The sequence below is a fragment of the Dermacentor silvarum genome, chromosome 2 (assembly GCF_013339745.2).
Source record: "Dermacentor silvarum isolate Dsil-2018 chromosome 2, BIME_Dsil_1.4, whole genome shotgun sequence".
Taxonomy (NCBI): Eukaryota; Metazoa; Arthropoda; class Arachnida; order Ixodida; family Ixodidae; genus Dermacentor; species Dermacentor silvarum.
Window position 1 is genome coordinate 72,702,701 of NC_051155.1, and position 22,286 is coordinate 72,724,986.

Genomic DNA, 22,286 nt, shown 5'->3' on the forward strand with positions numbered 1-22,286 from the left:
TTCAACAGTCACTAAGCGTGCTCCCCATATACATATTCGAATGCACTTTCTAGAACTTCAGTCCAATTACCCCTGTCCGGAAATTGATACACATGCATCAAAGTCGCATGCCGGCGTCTCCTATGCATCTGTTGGTCCATCGTTTTCATTATCCGACATCCTGCACCCCGAAACAAGTACCTTCACTGTAGAGGCCTTTGCACTAATGTTGGCTGTGCGACTCTCTAAGTCGTCGGCTCTTTAAGGCTCGTAAGATCTCGAATCACGTCCTATTAATACAAAAAACCTATACTAAATGGGCTTTATTCAGTTATGTGCACAGTTCAGTTCAGTATTCAGTTCTTTGTGTCTAGCCATCAAGTCATTACGTGCAGAGTGCCTGGTCATAGAGGCATCAAGGGCAATATGCTAGAACACCAGATTACCACATCGATAAAGTCAATACTTAGCAGCTCCTCCATAGCTCTCCCTGCCCTAGACATGAAACTTGCAGAAATAACTCTGGAGCTTTTGGCAACACATATGGGACAATGAACCCTCAAACAAGCTCCGTGTAAATAATCGAAATTTAGAAAACTGGTCATCCACAGCAAAAGCATGACGAACAGATGTCCATGACGAACTATACGCTCTTGAGTAAGGATGATGCGGCGAGACCGTGACTATAATCTGTATATTACTGAAATGCAGAGAAACAGAAAGAGATAAAAAAGAAGCACTTTTCACAAACATACAGACATCACACCCCTTTCCGCCCTGTACTCTTCCATACCTCTGAACCGCTATTTAAGAAGGAATCGGATTTAATATTTTTGAACCGTTATTCACCCAGATGATTTGTCGCACAGCCTTCGATCGGAGATCCTTGTTGCGATACCAGTTTTAGCACGGTACATGCCTCCAGGCACTTGACTTTAAGGGCCGTGGCGAGGCAATAGTGCTGCTCGCAAACTATCACCTTGCGCCGCATTTATAATCGCAGATTCTTATGTAAGTTATCTGTTATGTTCCCCACTCCCTTCACTATTGTCACTGACACACTTTTACGACATTTACGCACTTTGCGCACTGATACAGCGTCTGTCTTTAGGCGCATTTACAGCAGTGTTACATAATTACCACTAAAATGCCGTGTACATGTCTCAATTGACAAGCGTGAAAATGCTGTCGTGGAGGTCTTTGTGGAGTCTTTAATGGCCCTTGCGCCATTAAATTTATACATCATCATCTATCCTCGAATGTGTTATTACAGAAGAATCTTTCAATTAAGTAAACTTATTCTTGTTCTTTAGTGTAGCTTCAAGTTTTACAGATGGCAGTCTTGGGTAATAAAAGAGTGTTTTGCTTCAACTGTGTCGTTCCTGATTTCTGCATGCCTGCGTGTCGTCACCGCTACATTATGTCGCACTGATGTGCTACTTCATGCGCTACTTTCTGAACAAATTTTACCCCGCAAAGCCACTGCCATTTCACAGCTCTTTTTTTAAACCCCGTGCATTACTAAATGCTTCCTAGCCACAACTAATCGAAGTTTTCACTCTTCATTTTCTCATAATTTGTAACGGCAGTAGCTCTCTAGTTCTTCAAAGACGCTTCTTCGAAAAACAACATTCGTTAGCTCGGCAAAAATGGAGCGTTGTGCACAGCTGAATGTCAACTTCATGCGGGGAATGCGGAAAAAAAAAGAACGATCACTACGATGTGCATGAGAGTGAACGCTGCTTGTCTCTTAATAAATGCGAAAATATTTTTGCCATGTAATGATGCCATGGAAACACTTCCGCATAACACTTAAACATGTCCACTAGTTGATAATGTAGTTAATTTTACACCCTAGTCTTGTGCCTAGATGAATGCTTAGGCTCGCAAACGATTTTTTAGTGTTAATGAGATTTTTCACGTAAGCATGATTTACACGAGCAAATATTCTTGCATAACGTGACATAAAACGACTAGAATACTAATCCTGCGCATCAACAGAATGATAGTGTCGCATAGACAAACGAACTTCTTAAGATTGTGCTACCGTGGCCCCATCTTTCCGTCTTTGAATGAGCTAACCGATACCGGCCTTTCATGTAACTGGCGCAGCTTTCTACATCCGCAGGCCTGGAAGTTGGCCAGAACGGCGGCGGTAACACTGCGTGGTAATGCTATGCTAAAGCTGCCTATTTTGTTACGGTCGCACCAGCATGGAATAGGCGTGCATCTTCGCAACTCCTTCGCTTTTCTATCCTTGCTGAAAACGCTGCACTAAACTAGGTGTATCGAAGACCGAAATAAAGCGCGAAGTTCGTGCAATAGGTCTATGCGCCCAGGCACGGGAAATGTGATCGCTGCGGGCGAAAGGAATGACAAGCAAATTCTGCTGCATAGACATGTGATGGACCTTTAAATTAGACTGCGTCGGAAACTGCTCTCGGCACCGCCAAATGCATGCAGAAAGAACTACGCACTGAAACACTTAGCGGAAGCGAAGCATACACAACAGTTTTTTTTTTTGTCGCGCTTGGCCACATTAGCGTCATTGACGTGAGTTCACTCGGGCGCGGTGCCCCAAGGACTTTAGAATCTCTCTCCCAGTCGCCTAAATATTACAACATATTTAGAGTTTAGTTATTATGTGTCAGGTGTGAAATTATTCGATTTTTCTGTCTTTGCTATTGTCACACTATGCGCTGCACTCCCATTTTAGCTGTTTTGCTGTCAGGACGAAACTGCAGGTGTTAGCGTGCTGCCATTTTTCTTCACTCTGATACCTGAGCTTTTATTTGTCATTTTAGGATGCCATGTTGACATATCTGGCCGAAGAATGTAGCTTGTACGTTATTTTACGCAAGGGAAATTATGACTGAAATGACGGGTTTCTTCGTTCCCGTTGTTTAACGTGCATAAGCCGTGTGACCTGTTTGCGTAGTTCTTGTTCGAGTTTCCTTTACGCGATATAGCACAAGAAAGCGAAGAGTTTGTACAACTTTGTTGCGTGCTTTACTTGCGGTTCGTTCCTCCTCTCATTCCTGGTAACTGCCGTACATTTGTTATTTTAACGTTTGATTGCAGGCTGCAAGCTAGCGACTATCACCATTTCTGGTCCCGTCGGTTCTATATTTAGCCGTTGTCTTTATACTGCATGCCAACAGCCCAGGGACCTTCATTCATTCATTCATTCATTCATTCATTCATTCATTCATTCATTCATTCATTCATTCAGTCTAATAATCAGAAAGCACTGGATGACTATAGGACACTGGACATGCCCACAAGGAGAAAATGTATACTGCGCCTGAGCACCTTTCTCTCTCTGGCGTAAAAAAACAATTTATTTTTTATAAATAGGTATGTACGATGTCAGTGCTGCCTGTTGGGAGCGAATCTTCTCGCCTATGTATACTGTCGAGAACGCCTTGTTAAACTTTAAGTTTACCAAAATTTACGTTTACTTTACCAGTGTATCTGTTGAGAATGACGCTGTTTTATATGTGGGGTCAGTGCAGATTTGAGGAGCCAATCGCACACCTCCTAGGCCACATGTAAGGCTTTAACAATGCTTTAAGCGGACGTACGGCAAGACTAACCTCCGCCAAAAAATATCGTGTTTCACGCAATGTTCCAAGAATACGTTCTTTAATGATCTTGCAGTGTCCTTTATTAAAAACCATTTCTTCAGTATATTTTGCCTTTGCCTTGTCTTTATAAAATGTGCTTTTGTCTGTACCAAAATACAACATCTTGGGCGGCATGTGGAAAAAAGAACGCTGGGCATTTTCTCGTCTATTGTTCATTGTGTTGGGATCAAATTTGTATGTTACGCTGCAGTTTTCTCGAGAAAACCATGTTGGGCTCCTAGCTGAGAAGCACAGCTTAAAAGACGAAAGAAGAGAACCACGGCGTAAGGCGCTTATGACGTAAAACCTGCATTGAAGGTGCCTTTACTTATTTATATGCGTACATTGAGTCCCATGGCTCTGACCACGGGCATCTTGGCCTGTTCTTTCAGCAAGCTACCTAAATTTTTGGCCTGTTAATGCTCTACGTTTTTACACGACTAAGATGGGAGGCACATATTCAAATGCATTTCTTAGAACTTCAGTCGAAGTACTCGTGCTAAGAGTTTTACACCGACGCTTCCAAGTGACATGCCGGTGTGCTTTATGCAGCAATTGGTCCATCCTTCGAATCTGATGGCCTGTACCCGGAAACAAGTATCTTTACGGCTGAGGCCTATGCACTATTGTCGACTGTAAAACATATATGGAAATTAAAACTTCACAATTATATTTACAGACCCACTAAGCGTCGTAAAAGCCTTAATGTCACTGCGTAGAAACAGAAACCCTGTATTTAGTGAGCTTTATTTCGTTATTTGCACAACTTGTATGTCCCACCAATATGCTGGGCACCTGGGCATAGGGGCAATGAGGGTAGCATGCTATCTGACTAAATTGTCATATGAATTGCATCGCAAGCTATCAGTCCTACCGCTGTTGTCCCTGCCTTAGATCTTATGCCTTTCCTACGAAAGTACCTGAGACGCCACTGGCAGCGCTAGTGGGACACTGAGACAAATAATCAGCGTCATGTAATTAAGCCACCGACTCCTGGCTCTCTTCAACAAAAACACGATGAACTGCTGTGCTATTTTGTAGACCCAGGACAGGACACACATATGACATCCGCTTTTTTTGCTGATGGGGAATGAACCTCCAACTTGCGCTAGATGTGGTGAGAGGCTGACCGTCCTCCACGTCCTCCTGGAGTGTCGGGAAGAAGCTGACAGAAAGAAACACTTTCCTCTAGCATACCGGCAGCATATCCCTCTCTATCCGGTAATGTTTCTTGGTGTAGAACCGTTTTTTTTACATCAAAGCATTCCTAGATTCTTGAACAATGTTGTGTTACATGTTATTAGCCCGAGAACTGTGATAGCAGTGTTTTTGATAGCACATGACTCCAGGTCCTTGCGTTTCAAAGGTCCTGTAAAGGCAGTAGTGCTTCTTGCAAATGTTTGCCTCTGAGATACTTTAGTATATTACATCATTTTTTCGCAATATATATTTTGTGGTGATAGTAAGACTGATTAGTCATTGCCATATCTTATTACATATAGATTTTACGCAGTTGACAGCAAGCGTTCTTAGACCTTTTACAGCCACGTCACATCTACTTCTCGTAAATTATCGCTTCACTGCGAACTCATTAACACTGGCCTGGCGCTCTTTAGCCATACTTGGCCCTTGCACTGCAAAACATCACATTCATCATCAAGTTATCGCGTAAGAGAATTCTCAAAAATGTAGCAGTCCGTACAACTGCGAACTTCTTAAAGATGATGAACAGAGTGCGTTGGTGTGCGACGTCTTGAACCTAGCGCGGTAACGGCCAACCATTTAGAGATGAGCGTAAAAATGTTGTTGGTTAAGAAGTTCAGTGACTGCAAGGTAAAATAAGAGCCGCTCCTGCGTAGCCCAGCGCATAAAAAAAGCGAGTGCCATTCGAGCCATCGTCAGATCAGTTTTTTTCGGACTATGTATCTTGCTGTCTAAACAAAATATGGTCCGATTACGGTTGTAGTGCAATGTAAAACTCTGTGCCTATCCCGAAGTTAGTGTAATCTAATAAATATGCAGATACTGTGGGAATGTATGAAAGCGAAGCGTTCTGTGCTGTTTGCGTCCATTGATATTATTTGGCGGAGATGTTGACGGTATATGGCAGTGGTGATACGATGTGAAATGTTACCTTGCCTGCACCACTTCTGTTTGTCCACGTAGTACACAGAACACACAGATAGACGTGTTTGCTTCAGGTGTTGTTCTGAGCCATTGTTCGTAGCCAACGAGAAGGTTAGCACACTCATTGGCTCACACGGCGCTTCACATCGTGGCAGAACCGTTGATAAGCTTAACCCTTTCAGCCCTGAATTTTTTTATTGTCAAAATTTTTTTCTTTTGGCTAAGATTAGTTTATCACAGCCCAACGAAGAAAATAACATCAAATATACCCTAATGACACCATCGATTTAGAAGATGGCGCCGTGTCCTATATATAGGACACCAGGGCCTAAAGGTTGTAGAAAACAGTAAAACAGAAATTTGGGATTATAATTTATTTTCTTATTTCTGTACACATCTGAAGGGTGCAAAAGTAACACTGTACATGAAAAAGCGCAGAACAATCGCATACAGAGCTTAGACTAAGTGAAAAGCTTTGAAACAGTTTTTCGTGCTGGTAATGCACAGGTGTACATTGCACTTCTCACACATGTTTTTAGACTTTCCTTTGCATCCCTCAAGCTTGCATCGCTGTTGCTCGGCTGTTACCCGGGGCCAATGACCGATTTGGTCGTACCGGACGTCAGAAGCTGGTCGCTGGGCGGTCCAGTTTTGCCTTTTCAGAGGCTGCAGGGGAGAGGAAGATGGCCGGCCGCGTTTGCGTGGCTGGTCGGCAGTTGCAGCTTTTGCGAGACATGTAACTATGCTCAAAGTGAATTCCAGCAAATCCATTTGGTCCGTTTTGCTTACTCTTTGAATCTCAGCTTGACGCCTGTATTCCAGCCATGAATTCGTCACAGCAAGGTTCATGAAATGAGTTATTGCTTTCAGGGTCCATTTCCTTGATCGAATAGATGTTCGGTACAGACTTATCAGAAAATCTGTTTTATCCACACCCCCCATGCTCCGGTTGTACTCCCGGACAACAGCGGGACGCTTCACATTTATGAAGGTGCCATCCGCCTTGCTCCATCTTGACACTTCGTCTTCGCCATCGATGCCGAGGAAGTTCGATGCCATTGTTACCGCCCGGTTGTCCATCCATCTTTTGAGGATTAGTTTTCCATCACCGCTAACCATGCTGTCGGAAGAACCTCTTCCCTCCTGTTTCAGTTGCTTTTCCGACTTCAGTGGACACTTCTCTGTCCGGTTTGAACGGACTGTTCCAGCCGCATATATCTTCCTTTCAAGAAGCACGCGCAATACTGGCAAGGAAGTAAAATAATTATCAAAGAACAGTTTGTGCCCAATGCCATCAGGTATACTTCGGGCGAGGTGAAGGACGAAGGCTCCGGTGACTCCAAAGCCTTTCTTGTTTTCCGGGTTCAGCTCAGTTGTAGACCCTTGGTAAACAAGAAAATCATGGATAATTCCAAAGGCACCACACAGCATAAACACCTTCACACCCCAGGGGTTTGGTTTGCCTTTGATATACTGCTTGATGTCAAGCTTTCCCTTGAATGGTATGATTTGCTCATCTAAAGAGCGGTGCTCCTCCAGACGGAGCGCTTGACACCTTCGGAGAAATGAGTTCAAGAGTGGTCTCACTTTCCACAAACGGTCGTTGCTGTCGTGGGGTCCATTCACGTCAACTATATGCAGGCAGTTACGCAGCTTTTCGAAGCGGTTTCGTGACATGTTTACACTTGACAAAAGCTCCGTTTTCAGCGACGGCTTCCAGTACAAGCGCAGCCGTGGGTACCGCATGACACCCATAGCCAAATGCAAAGAAATTAGTTTCCTTATTTCTTCCTCGTTTGTTTGAACTGATTTTCCCTCTTGAAAAATAGAATACATGTTCGTCTTGTCGGCAAGCTCAACGAACACACTTTTTGGGACGTACTGAGAAAAATAGTCATAGGGCGTGGGGAGCGAATCGAGGTCATTCTCATTTTCATCCCCAGCGGTGTGAAACTCAGTCTCCGGTTTTGACGATGCCCTCCTTCTCCACGACATTTTCTCCGTGGAAACTTTGTCACATTCTTCATCGGTGGAGGTTGCCGATTCATTGTCTGAAGCGTCACCCATATCTGCGAGAGAAGGCTCTTCGTCAACCTCATCGTCGTCGTCCTCCACCTCCGACAGGTCGCCGTTTCCCAATGCCGCGAACATAATATCGGGATCTTCAAGGCGCACATGTCTTGAACGGGGTCTCCCTGCCGACGAGTAAAATAACCCAGGGGCGAAAGTCACCTCTGCAATAATAAAAAAAAAAAAAAAAAAACAAGACAACGGCCGCTGTTACTCACAAGAACGCCATTCCACCGCATAGAACGCACGCCAAGTATTCACAACCTCTAAGCCCTGGTGTCCTTTATTTAGGACGCGCACATTATCGCGCGTTGCGGGTAATGCATGCATCGGAGGAAAAACTTTTCACTATATTTAGAGCCTTGACTATGTCAGAAACAAAACAAAAAAATACGATCGTGAATAACGCAGTAGTTATTTAGTTAAAAATGTGTCAAAACATGCGCTTACCATGGCTGCTGCCTTTGCTGCTGTTCGCCATTTTCTCTTTGCCTTGCCGGCGTTCCGAGGAAGACGACGACGAAAACAATGATGTCTATGCCACTGGAGCTGTCTGAGGAACAGCTCAACTGCTTGTTTCAGTTTTTCGTGCATTAGTGTTTCGGTTTGAAAACGTTTTCTTCGTGTCCTTTTTATAGGACACCAGGGCCGAAAGGGTTAACGGCCGCTTGCGTAGGGTGGTCCTGACGCTGCGAAGCCGGCAGAAAAGTAAGCAAGGCCGCCTGAACGGAGAAGTACGAAACGTAGCGCTGAAAGTTGACCGTCTGAATTCCCTAGAAAAAAAAACGTGATCGATTCTATCACTCGTTCTGGAAGTTGGTAATGATGTGTTGGAGTCGCAGCTCCCGAGGCGCACCCCGAAGACATCTTGCATAAACGTTGGCAGCGAGCGGATTTCGGGTTTCCTCAAATCGTATTAATTTTGACTCCGTGGGGTTTTTTAACGACCACCTAAGTTCAGGTGGTCGTCAACCCCCCTTCTTAATGTGGCTGCCGCGGTCAGGATCGAACCCATGACCTCGAGCAAAATTCGTGTTAATAACCGTGGTAGCTTTGCCCCTATGCAAAGCTACCACGTCGAACACAGAAGTGTTGAATTGAAGTGCGACGCCTAGACTCTACGGTGCTACGATGTCGCCTAGACGCTACGCTGCTTTAATGCGGCTTTGAGTCTGCATGCCGTGCGTCAGTTTCACGCTTCAAATATTTGCATCGTGTTTATGTTTCAGAAATAGCAGGAACGTACCGTACCCCACCTTGAACCTAAATTATTCTCGTTTGTCCACAACCGCTGTCGTGCGTAGTGTATAACTAGGGTGCCTCGAGGGCGCGCGCGCATCGAGGCGCCCTAGTAGTAGCGTTTCCTCGCCTTCTGACGTATCATTTTCCCTCTCCCGCGCTCCCCCCACTTGAGTTGCGAGGGAAGAGTGTCAAGGCTGGTATTCCCTCGTTTCGTGGCTGCGTATGTTCTACCCATTCTCCGCAATGCTTTTGCAGGGGGTCGGGGATAATTACAGCTGTGAAGAAGCTAATGTGGCGAAGCCCAGGGAGCTTCAGAGGGCATTGCGCACGTTCGATGCGGTGCAAAGGTACAAACCACCTTCTCGCGTCGCCTTTCCTCTCTGCCGCGCTCCTGTCATGTATGTATACACACGGTTTCAACCACCCATCGGCGCGGCGTGCCAGACAGCACCCGAAGCAGCAGTGGGAAAGTCGAAGGAAGGGGCAAAGAAAGCTTCGCTTTAAAATGTGGGCAAATCCCGCTGTGATGATGTACGCCAACGCGCCATGGCCTAATCATCGAGGCCACTTGCGAGTCTACAGCGCCGCGCGAGCTTTGTGTGCAGTGAAGACGGCGGCGACGACGTGCCGCGTGGGTTTGGCAAGTGTCGCAAGAAAACCAATATATGAAACAAATCTCCAATCGAAGAAGTCCACGGTTGACTAGACATAATAAGAGAATGAGGAGAGTGCGAGGGAGCTGATTCTCCAGCACGAGCTTCGTTCAATGGTCCGGTGATATCCGAGCTGCCGGCAACTGCGCATATCACTGCGGGTAGATATCGGCAGTTTTCTTTGACCGAAGGCCGGAAAAGCCTGCCATTAGAAAAATCTACAGACTTTATGCATCTAAGTTATTCTTTGAACCGACAATGGTGTCTTAACCCCCAATTCAAAGTATCATTTACCAGGTTACGTTGCCGTATTCCACCACTTTATTCTTACTTGCAGAGCTGTAGTCCGGCGGTATCCCCTTTATGCTACCTCTACAATGAACCGGAATCCATATTTTTATATTTATTTATGTAATTAGAAACCTAGCTCGCCCAGTTGGACATTATTGTAGGGGAGTCGAAACAAAAACCACAGTAAAAATAAGGAAGCGGACAGTTACAGGTGTCACTTGAACATTTAACTCAAGCGCAATCCTGCAAGGACGAGAAAAAGATATTTGTGACAACATTACCATCTAACTGATTACACTCGTGAATTGTAAAAGCAAAAGAAGATTGCGCAAGTACATCCGTGCGACATCTTATTTCTATAGTCGGGCACAACATTAGAAGGCAGCGGCATTTGCCCCCTCAAAGGCGGATGCATACGAGCCACCACCAATGGGTGTGCACTAAAGACGCGTCATGAGCCGGACGGCCGGTGTCCCCGCCGACGGAGAACATGGCACCCGCGCTTCAAGCCGTGGCCAGTCGCGTCAGCGGGACTATTTCTTTAGTCGCGGAGGAAATCGGCTGCTGCGCTTCGGTGATCTGGGCGGAGCCTCTCCTGTCTTCTCTTAAGTTGTACCCAACTATAGAACCTTTTTAGCACGATCATTTCTGGGCGGTATCTAATATGAGCACATCATGTATAAACTTTTATTAGTACAAGTTTCATCATAAAAATGGAATGAAAAAAAAAAAATGTTATCGCAAGAAGTTCCTTCGCTGTTGAAGAGGCTTCCAACCTAGCTCATTCTTAATGTGAGTTATACTGAATTAAAGATATAATTACCACTGACAAAGCGTGTAGCACGGTTTTGCTTGCGTTCAAGTTTATAGATTAGCGTTTGGGCATGAAGATTCCATACTGTACAAGCAAATTCAAGGATTGGACGCACATTGGTGACATACAGAGCTTATGTAAGGCGTTTTACAGCAGGCTTCAAGTTACGTTTAATGAAATTTAACACACAAAACCATCGATCACTTTTTACTATCGTGTCGGCGGTTTTCTACTCAACGAAAACGATGTTTGGAAATTCCGCTACGTAATGTATGACTGTCTATGCAGTACTGTTCTGTTATCACTTGGAGCAATGGTATTAAAATAGAGCCGCAGGAACGTTTGCCGAGCCAGGCATAATTACCTCTGTGACACAAAAGATTACCTTGTTAATATTTTCAATTTTCCTTGATTGCTCTATTTCTCCTGCCATAAAATATGGATTTAGAAAACTCGAATAGCAAAAGGCCAAAGTCACAGTAATAATATTATGAATATTATGATTCAAAATATAACTTCCTCATTCTTTACGTCTACCCTTTAATTACTTTATGTATACAGCCGAACTCGGATATATCGAACCCACATATAACAAATTATTGTGTATATGGAAGAGCTGTAAAATCCCCTTGAAAATATCATACAATTTTCGGACTTCTGCACGCGCATATATTTAGAACGCCCACTCACCAGCGCACTCGAAAGTGCACTTCTTTGTGCATTTTGAGGTCTTATGGCACCTGGAAAGGGAGAAGAGAATGTGCAGTCATTTGAGCCATGTGGGTTGTGTGTGTAGTTAGTTCAACCCCGTCGAACTGTTCGGTTAGCCCGCGATCTACCTCGATTGTCAACTTCCTTGTTTCCGATTTTCGTGGCGTCGTCGTGTGGGTTGAGGGCCTATTCGTGAGTTCATTTTCCGGAAGCGATGACCGCTGCAAGTGTAAAGAAAAGAATCAACTTGGACTTTGCAATGTAGTTGAAAGGGACCCAGCAATATCTTTGTAGGTGAATAAATTTTGCTAGAAGCGTGAATTGCTGGGCTAGTTGGTTCATTTTCTAAAGCGAAAAAAAAAAAACAGCGAAAACCAAGACGCAGGACCAGAAGGAGGCAAACACACAGACAGTCGCCGGACTTACAACTGATTTATTTGAAGCATCTACGTACTTTATACACTGCTTTTCCTGCGCATGCGCACGTGCAGACGAAGGAAGCCAATCAGCCACGGTTGGTGAAACCTTGACAAAAGAAATGAAGAAAGCGCGTGAGAATTCAGATCACCCATTAGAAGAAACAAAAAACATTGAGGTGATTCCCTACTTCCATAAAATTTCCCATGGGTTGAAAAAAAATTCGGTGTTAACTTGGTTTTGTCAGCCCAGGGGAGGGTAGGGAGGGGGTAGGCCGCGTACTACGCTGCGCGCTCCCGCCCGGGGCTGTATTTAGAAAGCTATCTGCGGCGGGGGCAGAGTCCTTCCTCCCTGCGCTGTGTTTTCGTGGCTTAGTTCGCGTTGATGCGAGCGGCGGGACCGTTGCGCTGCTCAGCACGAGATCGCGGGATCGAATCCCGGCCGCGGCGGCCGCATTGCGATGGAGGCGAAATGCAAAAACGCCCGTGTGCTTGCGTTGTAGTGCACGCTAAAGAACGCCAGGTGGTCAAAATTATTCCGGAGCCCTGCACTACGGCGTGCATCATAATCAGAATTGGTTTTGGCACGTAAAACCCCAGAAAGAAGAAGAAGCGAGCGGCGGGACGAAGGTCAGTTCGCTCGCTGCTGCCGCTGCGCTTCCTCAGTACAACGTTTTCACAGCGAGTTTCCGCGGTGATCTAGGGAGGTGCGTTCATGATTGCTTGTGCGCGCGTGACAACACACTTGTTAATTTAGTTAGTCTAAGTGCCTATGTTTACAAGTTCATACGGCCGTTAAAACTACTATCCTCACTTCGTGCAGCTGTCCACTAGTTTGCTATCGCAATCGATGCTTCGCCTTTCGTGCGACACGGCGACTTTTTTTTTTTTTGGAATTGCGTGCAGTAACTTAGCAGCCTTCGGAAGTGTCAATCGGTAAGCCGCCGTTTGCCTCAGGGCGTTTTATTTTATATATAGAATTACCTATATATCGAATTTTTACAGCGAAAGCTGTATATGGCTAGGCGAAACGAAAAACCGTTCCTCCCATGTTTCGCTAAACTTCTCCATTGGCTGCGCCGTCAGTTACGTCGTTCTCTGCGTCGCACGCAAACGCGAGTGCCATTGGCAGCGCCGTTAGTACGTCGTTCTCTGCGTCGTACCCAAGCACGCGCGCCTGCTCTGCCCGCAACCCCGCCTCATTGGCTCGCCGTTGTCGCATGCGTTCGATATCTCGAGTTAGCTCGGCGCGGTGGTTAGCAGCATCCGCCCGCCATTGGCGCTTGCGTTCCACTTCGCGATTTCAACGTGGACGTTTCGTCGCAGCCGAAGCCAAAGTGCCGCTCGAGAAACTCCCGCTGGAAGCGGGCGTTGGCCCCGGCGAACGCGTTCCCGCCATTGCCACGTTGACGCTGCTCTGCCCGCAACGCCGCCTGCTCGGCTCGCCGTTGTCGCATGCGTTCGATATCTCGAGTTAGCTCGGCGTCGTGGTTAGCAGCATCCGCCCACCATTGGCGCTTGCGTACCACTAGAAACACAAACATGTAACCAGTAATTGAGAAACGCTTCATTACAGCGTCGGGATTAACCCACTGCTAAACACCGGGGCCGCACGTTTCAGCTTCGCTGGTTAACCATCTGTACTGAGTGCTTGGGCGGTGATTTTTTTGTGATCCCCTTCAGATTCGATATACCCGGGTTAGACTGTTCTTAATTTAGGATCGAGAGAGAGAGCGAGGTTTATTTGCAGAAAGGCAGAGCGGTCGGCTTGAGCGTTAGGTTGCTCTGGCCTGCTACTTTACACTGGGGAAGGGGGAGGGGATAAAAAGAGCGATAAATGATGATGACAAGATTAGGAGGTGCGTATGTACATGTCCATCACGTTGAGATCATACTAGAGTCGTGCATCGAGTCCAGTGGCTTGAAGGAAGGCTACAGTCGCTTCGATGACGACATCTGCGCTGTTGGCGTCAGGCCAAAGACCTACTATTCCCGTCTATGCAAGGCTGACTACTTCATTATATGCCAGTTTATTTCTTGTATTATTGGTTTCGTTCTACTCTTCGATGAATAATTTAATTACCCTTGTTTATCTTTTTTATCATATTACCACCCGATTCGTGACCTACCCCCCATAGAAGGTTTGTGCCATTAAATAAGGCATCGTCGATCATCATCATCGTCGGCGTTTTGAAGCAGGGAAGCCGGCTATAGTGCAGAAGTGGGAGCTTGTTGAGTGCTTGGACCCGGACTAGCCGGCTCAATGGCCTGTCGTCCCCCGACAACGGCGTGGCACGATCCGTGCGAGGAAGGTGGCTGAGGCTTGGCGGGCGCCTGGATCCGGGCTCGCAGAGGCATCCACCCAGATAAACGTGTCTCTCCGAAGACCTGTGGCGTCTCTTGCATTGTGAGGAGAAGCGCGCGGCGTCTCGATGACCAAACAGGTGGAGGACTCGGCCATTATTGAGCGTCTTCGAAAGTCGCTGCTCTGCCTTCGTCGCCGGGATTTTGTTTTACGGAAGGAACTGACATCCAGGGAATATTTTTCTTCCAAAGTTTTATTGAGAATGACTGTGGCCTTGTAATTGGTACTTTGAATTAATCGCGACGGCGTTGGGCCCAAATGATTCAAGCCCATATAGCACTGTTTGATTTTGCTAATATAAAATGTAGTGTTGCTGTTTGCGAATTAGCAGCTGTATTTGTTTATTTCTGGCACTCGAGGCAACACCTAATACAATAATACAAGAACCAACTTGTTACAGTGCCATTGGGAGTTGGTCGCTCTGTAATAGACTTTTTTGACACCAGCTTGGGTTACGAGTTATTTGCCATTGGCTATGCGCGGATTTCGCGCCGGCGGCACTAGTTGGCGCTGCGTGTCCAGAGGGAAGCGCGAGACAAGAGCACGGCTACAGTACACGCCTCATAAATGACGCGTTTCGTCTATTCGCGCACTTGATAGTCATCACAGACAAGTTCTGCCCGAACTTTCTTTGCTTTCGAGGCAAAGTACGTTCGACGCATATTGCCTATTTAATGCACCAGCGGGGAAAGTACATTAAAGATCCTCTTCGTCACCCTGTACAGACGTGGGGCAAGTATATTGCTACGTTACACTTCAAGAAGATAGCTGCCACTGCATGAACTGAAGGCGATGATGCGCCTTGCTTTATGCCACCCGGTTCATGGCCTGTACCGTACAGTGGGCACGCACAATATGTGCAGACCATCATCATCGCCAACATCATTGAATGAGGGCTGGAATTTCCACTTTGGACCATGCTATCGGTAAGAACTGACAGTTCAGCGAGTTGGTGTGGGGACAATTTTCGAAAGGGGACACCATAGGTGCTTCTTAATTCTTGTCTGTGTTTCTTCTGCAGTCCTTGCTATATACTTGTAGACGTAAATACTTTCCTGCCTACATTACTTCGACGCATATACGTCATTACTTCAACGAATATACTAAGTCACTCATAAATTATATGTTTTGCTTGGGGCTCACTCGGATTCCGACTCACCAAAATGTTGCTCAGCGGAGCTCACTCGGACTCAAACAGCAAAATTCTGCGAAGCTTCGCTCACTCGGACTCACGCTCACCAGAATTCTACTCGGCTGGGTTCACTCTCGACGGGTCTGTGTGAGCCTGAGTGAGTCGGCTCATGAGATGAGTTTGCCGAGCTACGCTTCCACGTGACATCTTTGGTAAAGGTGTAATACGCTGCGTGGCCTCAAGTGGTCTATGTGTCTTTGTTACCTCGACGATGTCGTGGTTTTCTCGCCTGACTTTCCGACCCGCCTACTTCGCCTTCGACATGTTTTGACGTGTCTCACCAACGCTGGTCTGCAACTGAACCTCAAAAGTGCCGCTTCGCCGCGCGGGAGCTGACCATCTTAGGCCACACCGAGTCCAAGCAAGGCGTTCTACCGGACCCTTCGAAACTTCGTGCAGTCGCTCAGTTCCCGCAACCTACTAACGTCAAAGAACTACGCAGTTTTGTGGGCCTGTGCTCATATTTCCGGCGCTTTGTCCGCAACTTCGCATCGATCATGTCGCCCTTGAGCCAGCTCCTACGCAGTGGCGCGGACCTCTCCTCCTGGTCTCCTGCATGCGACGCCGCGTTTGCTAGACTGCGTCGTCTTCTTACCCCTCCACCTAATCTTCGCCATTTCGACCCGACAGCTGCAACTGAGGTACATACAGACGCCAGCGGGGTCGGTCTTGGCGCCGTCCTCGCGCAACGCAAGCCCGGCTACTCCGAATACGTGGTCGCCTATGCGAGTCGTACGCTGACAAAAGCAGAGGCCAATTACAGCGTAACTGAAAAAGAGTGCTTGGCTCTAGTATGGGCGCTTGGCAAGTTCCGCCCATACTTATACGGTCGCCCATTTGATCGGGTAACGGATCACCACGTGCTTTGTTGGCTCGCCACGTTGAAAGATCCATCTGGCACCGAACAACGCCGTGACCCGTGGATCGCTTCTCTTTTCGCCTATCTTTCTGGATCTTCGACCACTCCTGTATCCCGATCCCTCCGACGCCAAACTGTTCATTTCGCCATTCGTGATCAGCTGATTCACTGACGCAATTAGGCTCCCGAAGGCCGTAGATGGCTACTAGTCATTCCCCGCAGCTTGAGGTCTCAAATGTGTGCCTCCTTTCACGACGATCCGCAATGTGGTCACGCCGGAGTATTTAAGACTTACGAACCTATCAGCCACCGCTACTACTGACGGGGAATGTACACTTTTGTACGAAAGTTTGTTCAGTGCTGCCCTGACTGTCAACGTCGCAAATTACCACCTTGCGTCTGGCGCCTTGCAGCCGCTTCCGTGCCCTGCCAAACCCTTCGATCGCGTAGGCATTGACCTCTACGGCCCGCTTCCCATGACACCGGATGGCAATCCGTGGATCATAGTTGCTGTGGACCATTTGACACGCTACGCCGAAACTGCTGCTCTACCGAATGCTACAGCGCGGGATATAGCCTCTTTCGTCCTGCATCGCTTCGTCCTTCGACATGGCGCACCTCGAGAACTTCTAAGTGATAGAGGTCGCGCCTTCCTCTCCGAGGTCGTCGAAGCTCTGCTTTCAGAATGCCACATTATTCATCGAACGAGCACGGCTTACCATCCGCAAACTAACGGGCTCACGGAACGGTTTAACCGCACTCTCGGTGATATGCTCGTGAAGTACGTGGCATCTGATCATGGCAACTGGGACCGCGTACTTCCGTTTGTAACGTTCGCATACAACACCGCGATACAAGCTACTACAGGATTTTCACCTTTCTTCCTCCTATATGGACGGGAGCCATTGCATACCGTCGACACTCTCCTTCAATACCGTCCTGACGCTTCCGAGTGCCCACCTGTGTACGAAGCTGCCCGACAAGCCGAAGAGTGCCGCCAGCTCGCGCGCACCTTTACGTCACAAGAACAGCAGTGGCAGAACGAAGGACGCGGCGACTCACTGCCCAGTCCCACGTATGACCCAGGGTCTCTTGTATGGCTGGCTGTTTATTGCCAAACTCCAGGCCTTTCCTCAAAACTCGTCCTAAAATACGAAGGGCCTTACCGCGTCTTGGAGCGAACGTTCCCGGTGAATTTTCTCATCGAGCCACTTTCTCCACCTGACGACATGAGCCGGCGTGGACGTGACCTCGTCCACGTGGCGCGTCTCAAGCCCTACCATGACCCTCTGCCAACAACCTCTTAGGTCACCAGGATGGCTCTTTTTCTGCGGGGGCGATTGTGAAGAAGAACACGCGCCTCCGTCCAGCGGCATCGCCAACGCCCGGCCCGCTCTGCTCGCGCTGTTGGTCGCTGGTGTTTTTGGAGACGGTGCTCCACGCTGCCTGGCCGTTCTTGGAACTCGTAGCGTCCTTGAGGGACACCGTCAATAAATCTATTCTCAGAGTATTCAGCACCAGTGTCTACTAGCACAGAGATTTCTCCCGCGTCGACGAGCACAGGTATGCTGATTGAGAACTTGTCTCCAGGCAGAGGTACAGGCGTCGTAAAGTCTCTGGATATCGACGTCGTCACATCTTGGATACCGGCATCGTCGAATCTCCGTCGGGTCGAGGACGCGTCGATTGGAGGTCTTCAGCACGTCGCGTATCAGCGGCCTCACCTCGAAAGGTCGCTGACGTCAGTTTTCCAGGCGAGGGCTCGGAGCCCGTCCCTGCGTCATCCCCGAAGAACCCGCACGACTGATGGCGATCGCGACTGGCGTCTTGGTGACTGTGGCGCGCGCTGCTGGGCGATTAACTCTTCAATATTGGGCGGCCTCTGTCCGAACCGGGGTTGAGGTGAATTGGCAGCAAAACCCTGCAATCCAAGTTGGCCGTAGTGGCACTCGCGATATACTTGACTCGCCTCACCCCAATAGTAACCAAGCGGTCGTCGGTCGGGCGTGCGCCAAATGCTCGATTTACGAGTGACAGGGCGGGTGCCTTGAAAGTAAGGAATCGCCTGTGCCGACTGAAGAGCAATGTGGGGGGTAACGGGAGCTAGTGGCGCTGATACAGGGATGGAGCGCCTCAAAGTGTCTCCATAAGTCACACGCTAGAAATCGCTCGCCGCAGATGGTGATACCTTCGTAGGCAAGCTGTGCCTCAACGCGAGAGCGTAAGTTCGGCGCCGAAATTCACTTGCCTGGGATGTTTTTTTTTTCGGGGCGAGGTTGAGTTACCCTAAGCGCATGCTGCACTTTGTCATGCACGATGTCGGCGATGCAGTTGACAGTTGGCTGCTGTGCCCAGTGCAGCTGTTGCAGCTCGTCGCGGACTAGCGGACGTATTAGCTCGCGGAGCACTTCAATGTCAGTGGCGAAAGCTCCCACACCGAAGGTTGTCGAAGCGGAATTTATTTACCGGTCGTACTGGTTCGACCGCTGCTGCAGCGCCTTTTCCATCGCAACGGCTTTCGTGAGGAACTCGGCAACCATCCTCGGCGGACTGCAAACAAGCCCACCGCAAAGCTGCTGTTTGACATCCTGCATCAAATTAGGGAGCTTCTTGTCTTCCGGCATACTAGGATTGGCTCGCCTGAACAGGCGGGTCATGTCTTTCACGTACATAGTAACACTTTCATTGGGCTTCTGAGCGCGCGACTGGAGGGCCGGTTCTGCTCGCTCTCGGTGATCGGGACTCGAGTAGGTCTCCAAAATTCACTGACGCAACTCACGCCATGACGTCAGGGCCTCATCGCGGTTCTGAAACCAGGTGTGAGCGCCGTCCTCGAGGCTGGATCCTCAATGTCGCTTTGTCGTCGCACTCCTTGAAAGCTGCTACTCGCTCAAAGTCGTCCTGCCAGTATTCCACGTCTTCAAAGAGGTCACCATGGAAGGAACTTGGCACTCGCGGGTTCTGCAGCGTGTAATGAGCTGGTATACTGTCGCCTCCGTACCTTAAACCATGGCCATTGTTCTCCCAGATGATGGTACAATCTCAGGAGGCAGTCCCTGAATGTTCCGGCTGGCACGGTGTACTGGTGTAAGCTCCGGTATGGCGCTAATGTTTTTGCTGCTAGGAGGGGTCTGTTGCATAGGTCGAGGGTACCCAGCACCTCCACTAGAAATGCCACGTTTTCGGGAAACAGGCGACCTTAAGTCGAAGCGTAGAGCCCGGGACTCTAACCGCCGACCGAGCACACGAAAAACTCAAGCGTCTGGGCGAGGATCGGCCGGTCTTCGTCTGCCTCTTCACTGGCGTCCGTCAAAGCAGGTGCCAGCACATGGCGCGTGCACTGGCGCGCATTTTCTTCTTTCTAATTCTGCGACACCTGTTGTAAGGTGTGGCAATATATAGGAACCTCACGGCGACGACGTCGGCAAAAATTCTCTTGGAGTTTCCATATAATTGCTATCGTAATAATAAAACATCGTACTCGTGTATAACGCCTGTCCTTAGGGCTTGGAATTCCATTGCGAGTGTCTGTGCAGGCATTTACCAGTAACTGGACGTACGCTTATAAAGTGCCTCCAAGATGCCCAAATATGCAGCGAAATGCAGTGCTGTTGCAGATAAGCCTCAGCCCGAGGAAAATGGAGTAAAAGCAACTGTTATCTGGAACCCTTATACGCTTTACGATACCTTCTCAGTACGTATTTCTCGAAACTGCTTGTACTACGCACAAGCGACATGATCTTCTTAGCCAAAACGATATGGCTTGAGTTCTGGCTGGCTTCATGTCTGCAATTACAACGCGTTCCTTAAAATAATAATGAGGAAATTACTTGTGGAATTTTAAAGAACTGATTGTTCAGGCCTCATTAGCCTGATTGATCGTGTACTCCGCTTACAAGTAATGACGAGCGCTTTTGCTTCAGGTCTACCTCACTCCTTATTTGCGATATACCAACGCAGCGCAGCATCCTCTTTTCTCTTAATAATTGAGGCGGGCTGGAGCTTGCCAATCGGTAAAGTTGGAAAGTTTCTAGATTACGCTGTGTTGTTCCTGTTGATTTGTTCCTTTTCGTGTTGGATTATTAGAAATATGAAAACGTATAGTTGTAGCCTCTACGGAAAACTTTATTTCCCGTCCTCCACTAGCCTTAAATGACTCACAGTGTCTCCGTGGATTTCCCATTAGGTGTATTTTGTAGCTTAAGAATTGCGATACTTCAAATGTATCGAAAAGACAGATTCTTATGCACATCTTTTTGAACGTATGTATTGTTCTTTTATATGTGCATTCTTCCCTCGCACCATCTTTGAATGTATCTTTACCTCTGACAACACTACATAGCACCGACTTGTATTCGCTAATTAAGACTTAGCTTGTTACTGCGAAAATGTTTTTGCATCAAGCCAGGTGGTTATTCCTTGTTTTACTGATCGTTGCCGACGAATAAGTGTTTCTTGCGGTTTTCATAACATCTTTGTTCGCCTGTTAAGCTTTATCAAACTGGGATAGTTTTACAGTCCTTTTATTTTGATGGAATGATTTTTCGCCTACTTTGTGCTCCTGGAAGGTTTTTTTATGCCTGCAGTATCCTTGTAATAAGAGAAAGTCGCAGTTTCGCACGAAGTAAGGATAGTAGTCTTATCGGCCATATGAAGTTGTAAATGTTCGCATGCTGACTAAATTAACAAGCATGGTGTCATGCGCGCACAGGAAACAAACACATCGCTCGATGACAACGAAAGCTCGCTGTCAAAACGCTGAATTGAGGAAGTGTGGCAGCAGCAGCGAGCGAATGCTGTATCTCGCTTCAGCGGAACTAAACGTTGAAAGCACCGCGCATACGAAGCTACCGGCACTCGGCGCTCTTTGTGAACATCGCTGATCACTTTCAAGATACGGCGCGCGCGCCGTATGCAGCAAGCGCCGGAGTAGAACCCGTCTCTCCCTTGCCCCCGCACCGTGCCTCACGCGCGAAAGGCGACGTGCTTCCGCCCCCCGCTTTCCTACCTCGTGCGCGCGAGATTGAGCCGCGATCCTCGGCTGAACCTCGCTAGCTTTCACTCGCACATACAGCGTACAGCGCGCGGCGACGATGTTATCGTGTTTTGACTTTATACGGAACATCACGGCGACGGCATAAATGCGCTTTGAATGTCCATATAATTGCTATCGCAATAAAAAATAATCGCGGCCTGCATTGTTCTTATGCCCCGCAGCTCCATTTTGTTCATGTAGATTGTTGAGCAGGTTTGGGTTTACCTTTCAATGAGTTCGTATTCTTTGGGTACTTTACACACTATCCGGGGGCTGTTATCTATCTATCTATGTAACAGTTTTCCCGCATACCTGGGTCACTGGGTAGTCCGTGGTCGACATGTTAGCTCATTGGGCTGCTGTGCTGATGTATCAGGATTCTTAACGAACCATCGAATGAACTTGGGTGACTGAGTATGCGGCAGTGTGTACGTACGTGTCGCTCTTCAACGAACCTCTTGCACCCCAACATTGGTCTCTGTAGACGCGGGACCGGGTAGGCGCCGTTGTTCGAAGAAACTCCGGCACCGACTTGGAGCACTGGGTATGTGCCACTCCGTCCGTGCTGGTCTCATTAACCTCTTGAAAGATGCCAACTAAGGTAGCTGGGTATGCGTCAATAGGTGTGGGCTGCTCTTTAATCAACGTCTTCGACGCAAATTTAAGTAACTATGTATGTGCTACTGCGAATGTACCGCTCTACAATGACAAAAAGATCCCTTAAGTTTCTCCCATGCTGAGCGCAGTCGAGCCGATGTGACAAAGGCGCCTCCAGGACAGCAAGTCAATGCATTACGAAGCTGTGCCGTAGATGCACTGGTATGTGCCGCTTTCGATGAACTCCTTTCTCGCCAACGCTTTAGTGATCTGCACCATGAATGCACTGGGTACGTGCAGTTGTTCAAT

At 47.8% G+C, this 22,286-nt stretch overlaps 2 protein-coding genes across 2 annotated transcripts in view; both read right to left on the reverse strand.

Annotated features, from left to right (window-relative positions):
• The window catches only part of LOC119441559 (uncharacterized), a 189,784-nt gene that overhangs the window by 128,252 nt on the left and 39,246 nt on the right, over positions 1-22,286 (reverse strand). The gene's annotated exons all lie outside the window — the stretch shown is intronic.
• LOC125943060 (piggyBac transposable element-derived protein 3-like) lies at positions 6,092-8,436 on the reverse strand. The gene is made up of 2 exons (XM_049661390.1): positions 8,253-8,436; positions 6,092-7,966 (listed from the first exon to the last, which is right to left on the reverse strand). Exons 1-2 carry the CDS (start codon positions 8,281-8,283, stop codon positions 6,189-6,191), a joined length of 1,809 nt encoding a protein of 602 aa, XP_049517347.1. The 5' UTR covers positions 8,284-8,436; the 3' UTR covers positions 6,092-6,188.

What these genes read in the sequence shown, in the direction of transcription:
- LOC125943060 (XM_049661390.1), bottom strand. Translation starts at nt 8,283, where the DNA reads ATGGCGAACAGCAGCAAAGGCAGCAGCCATG. An exon ending in CAGCAAAGGCAGCAGCCATG is followed by an intron (nt 7,967 to 8,252) that starts GTAAGCGCATGT and finishes TTATTATTGCAG; the next exon opens with AGGTGACTTTCGCCCCTGGG.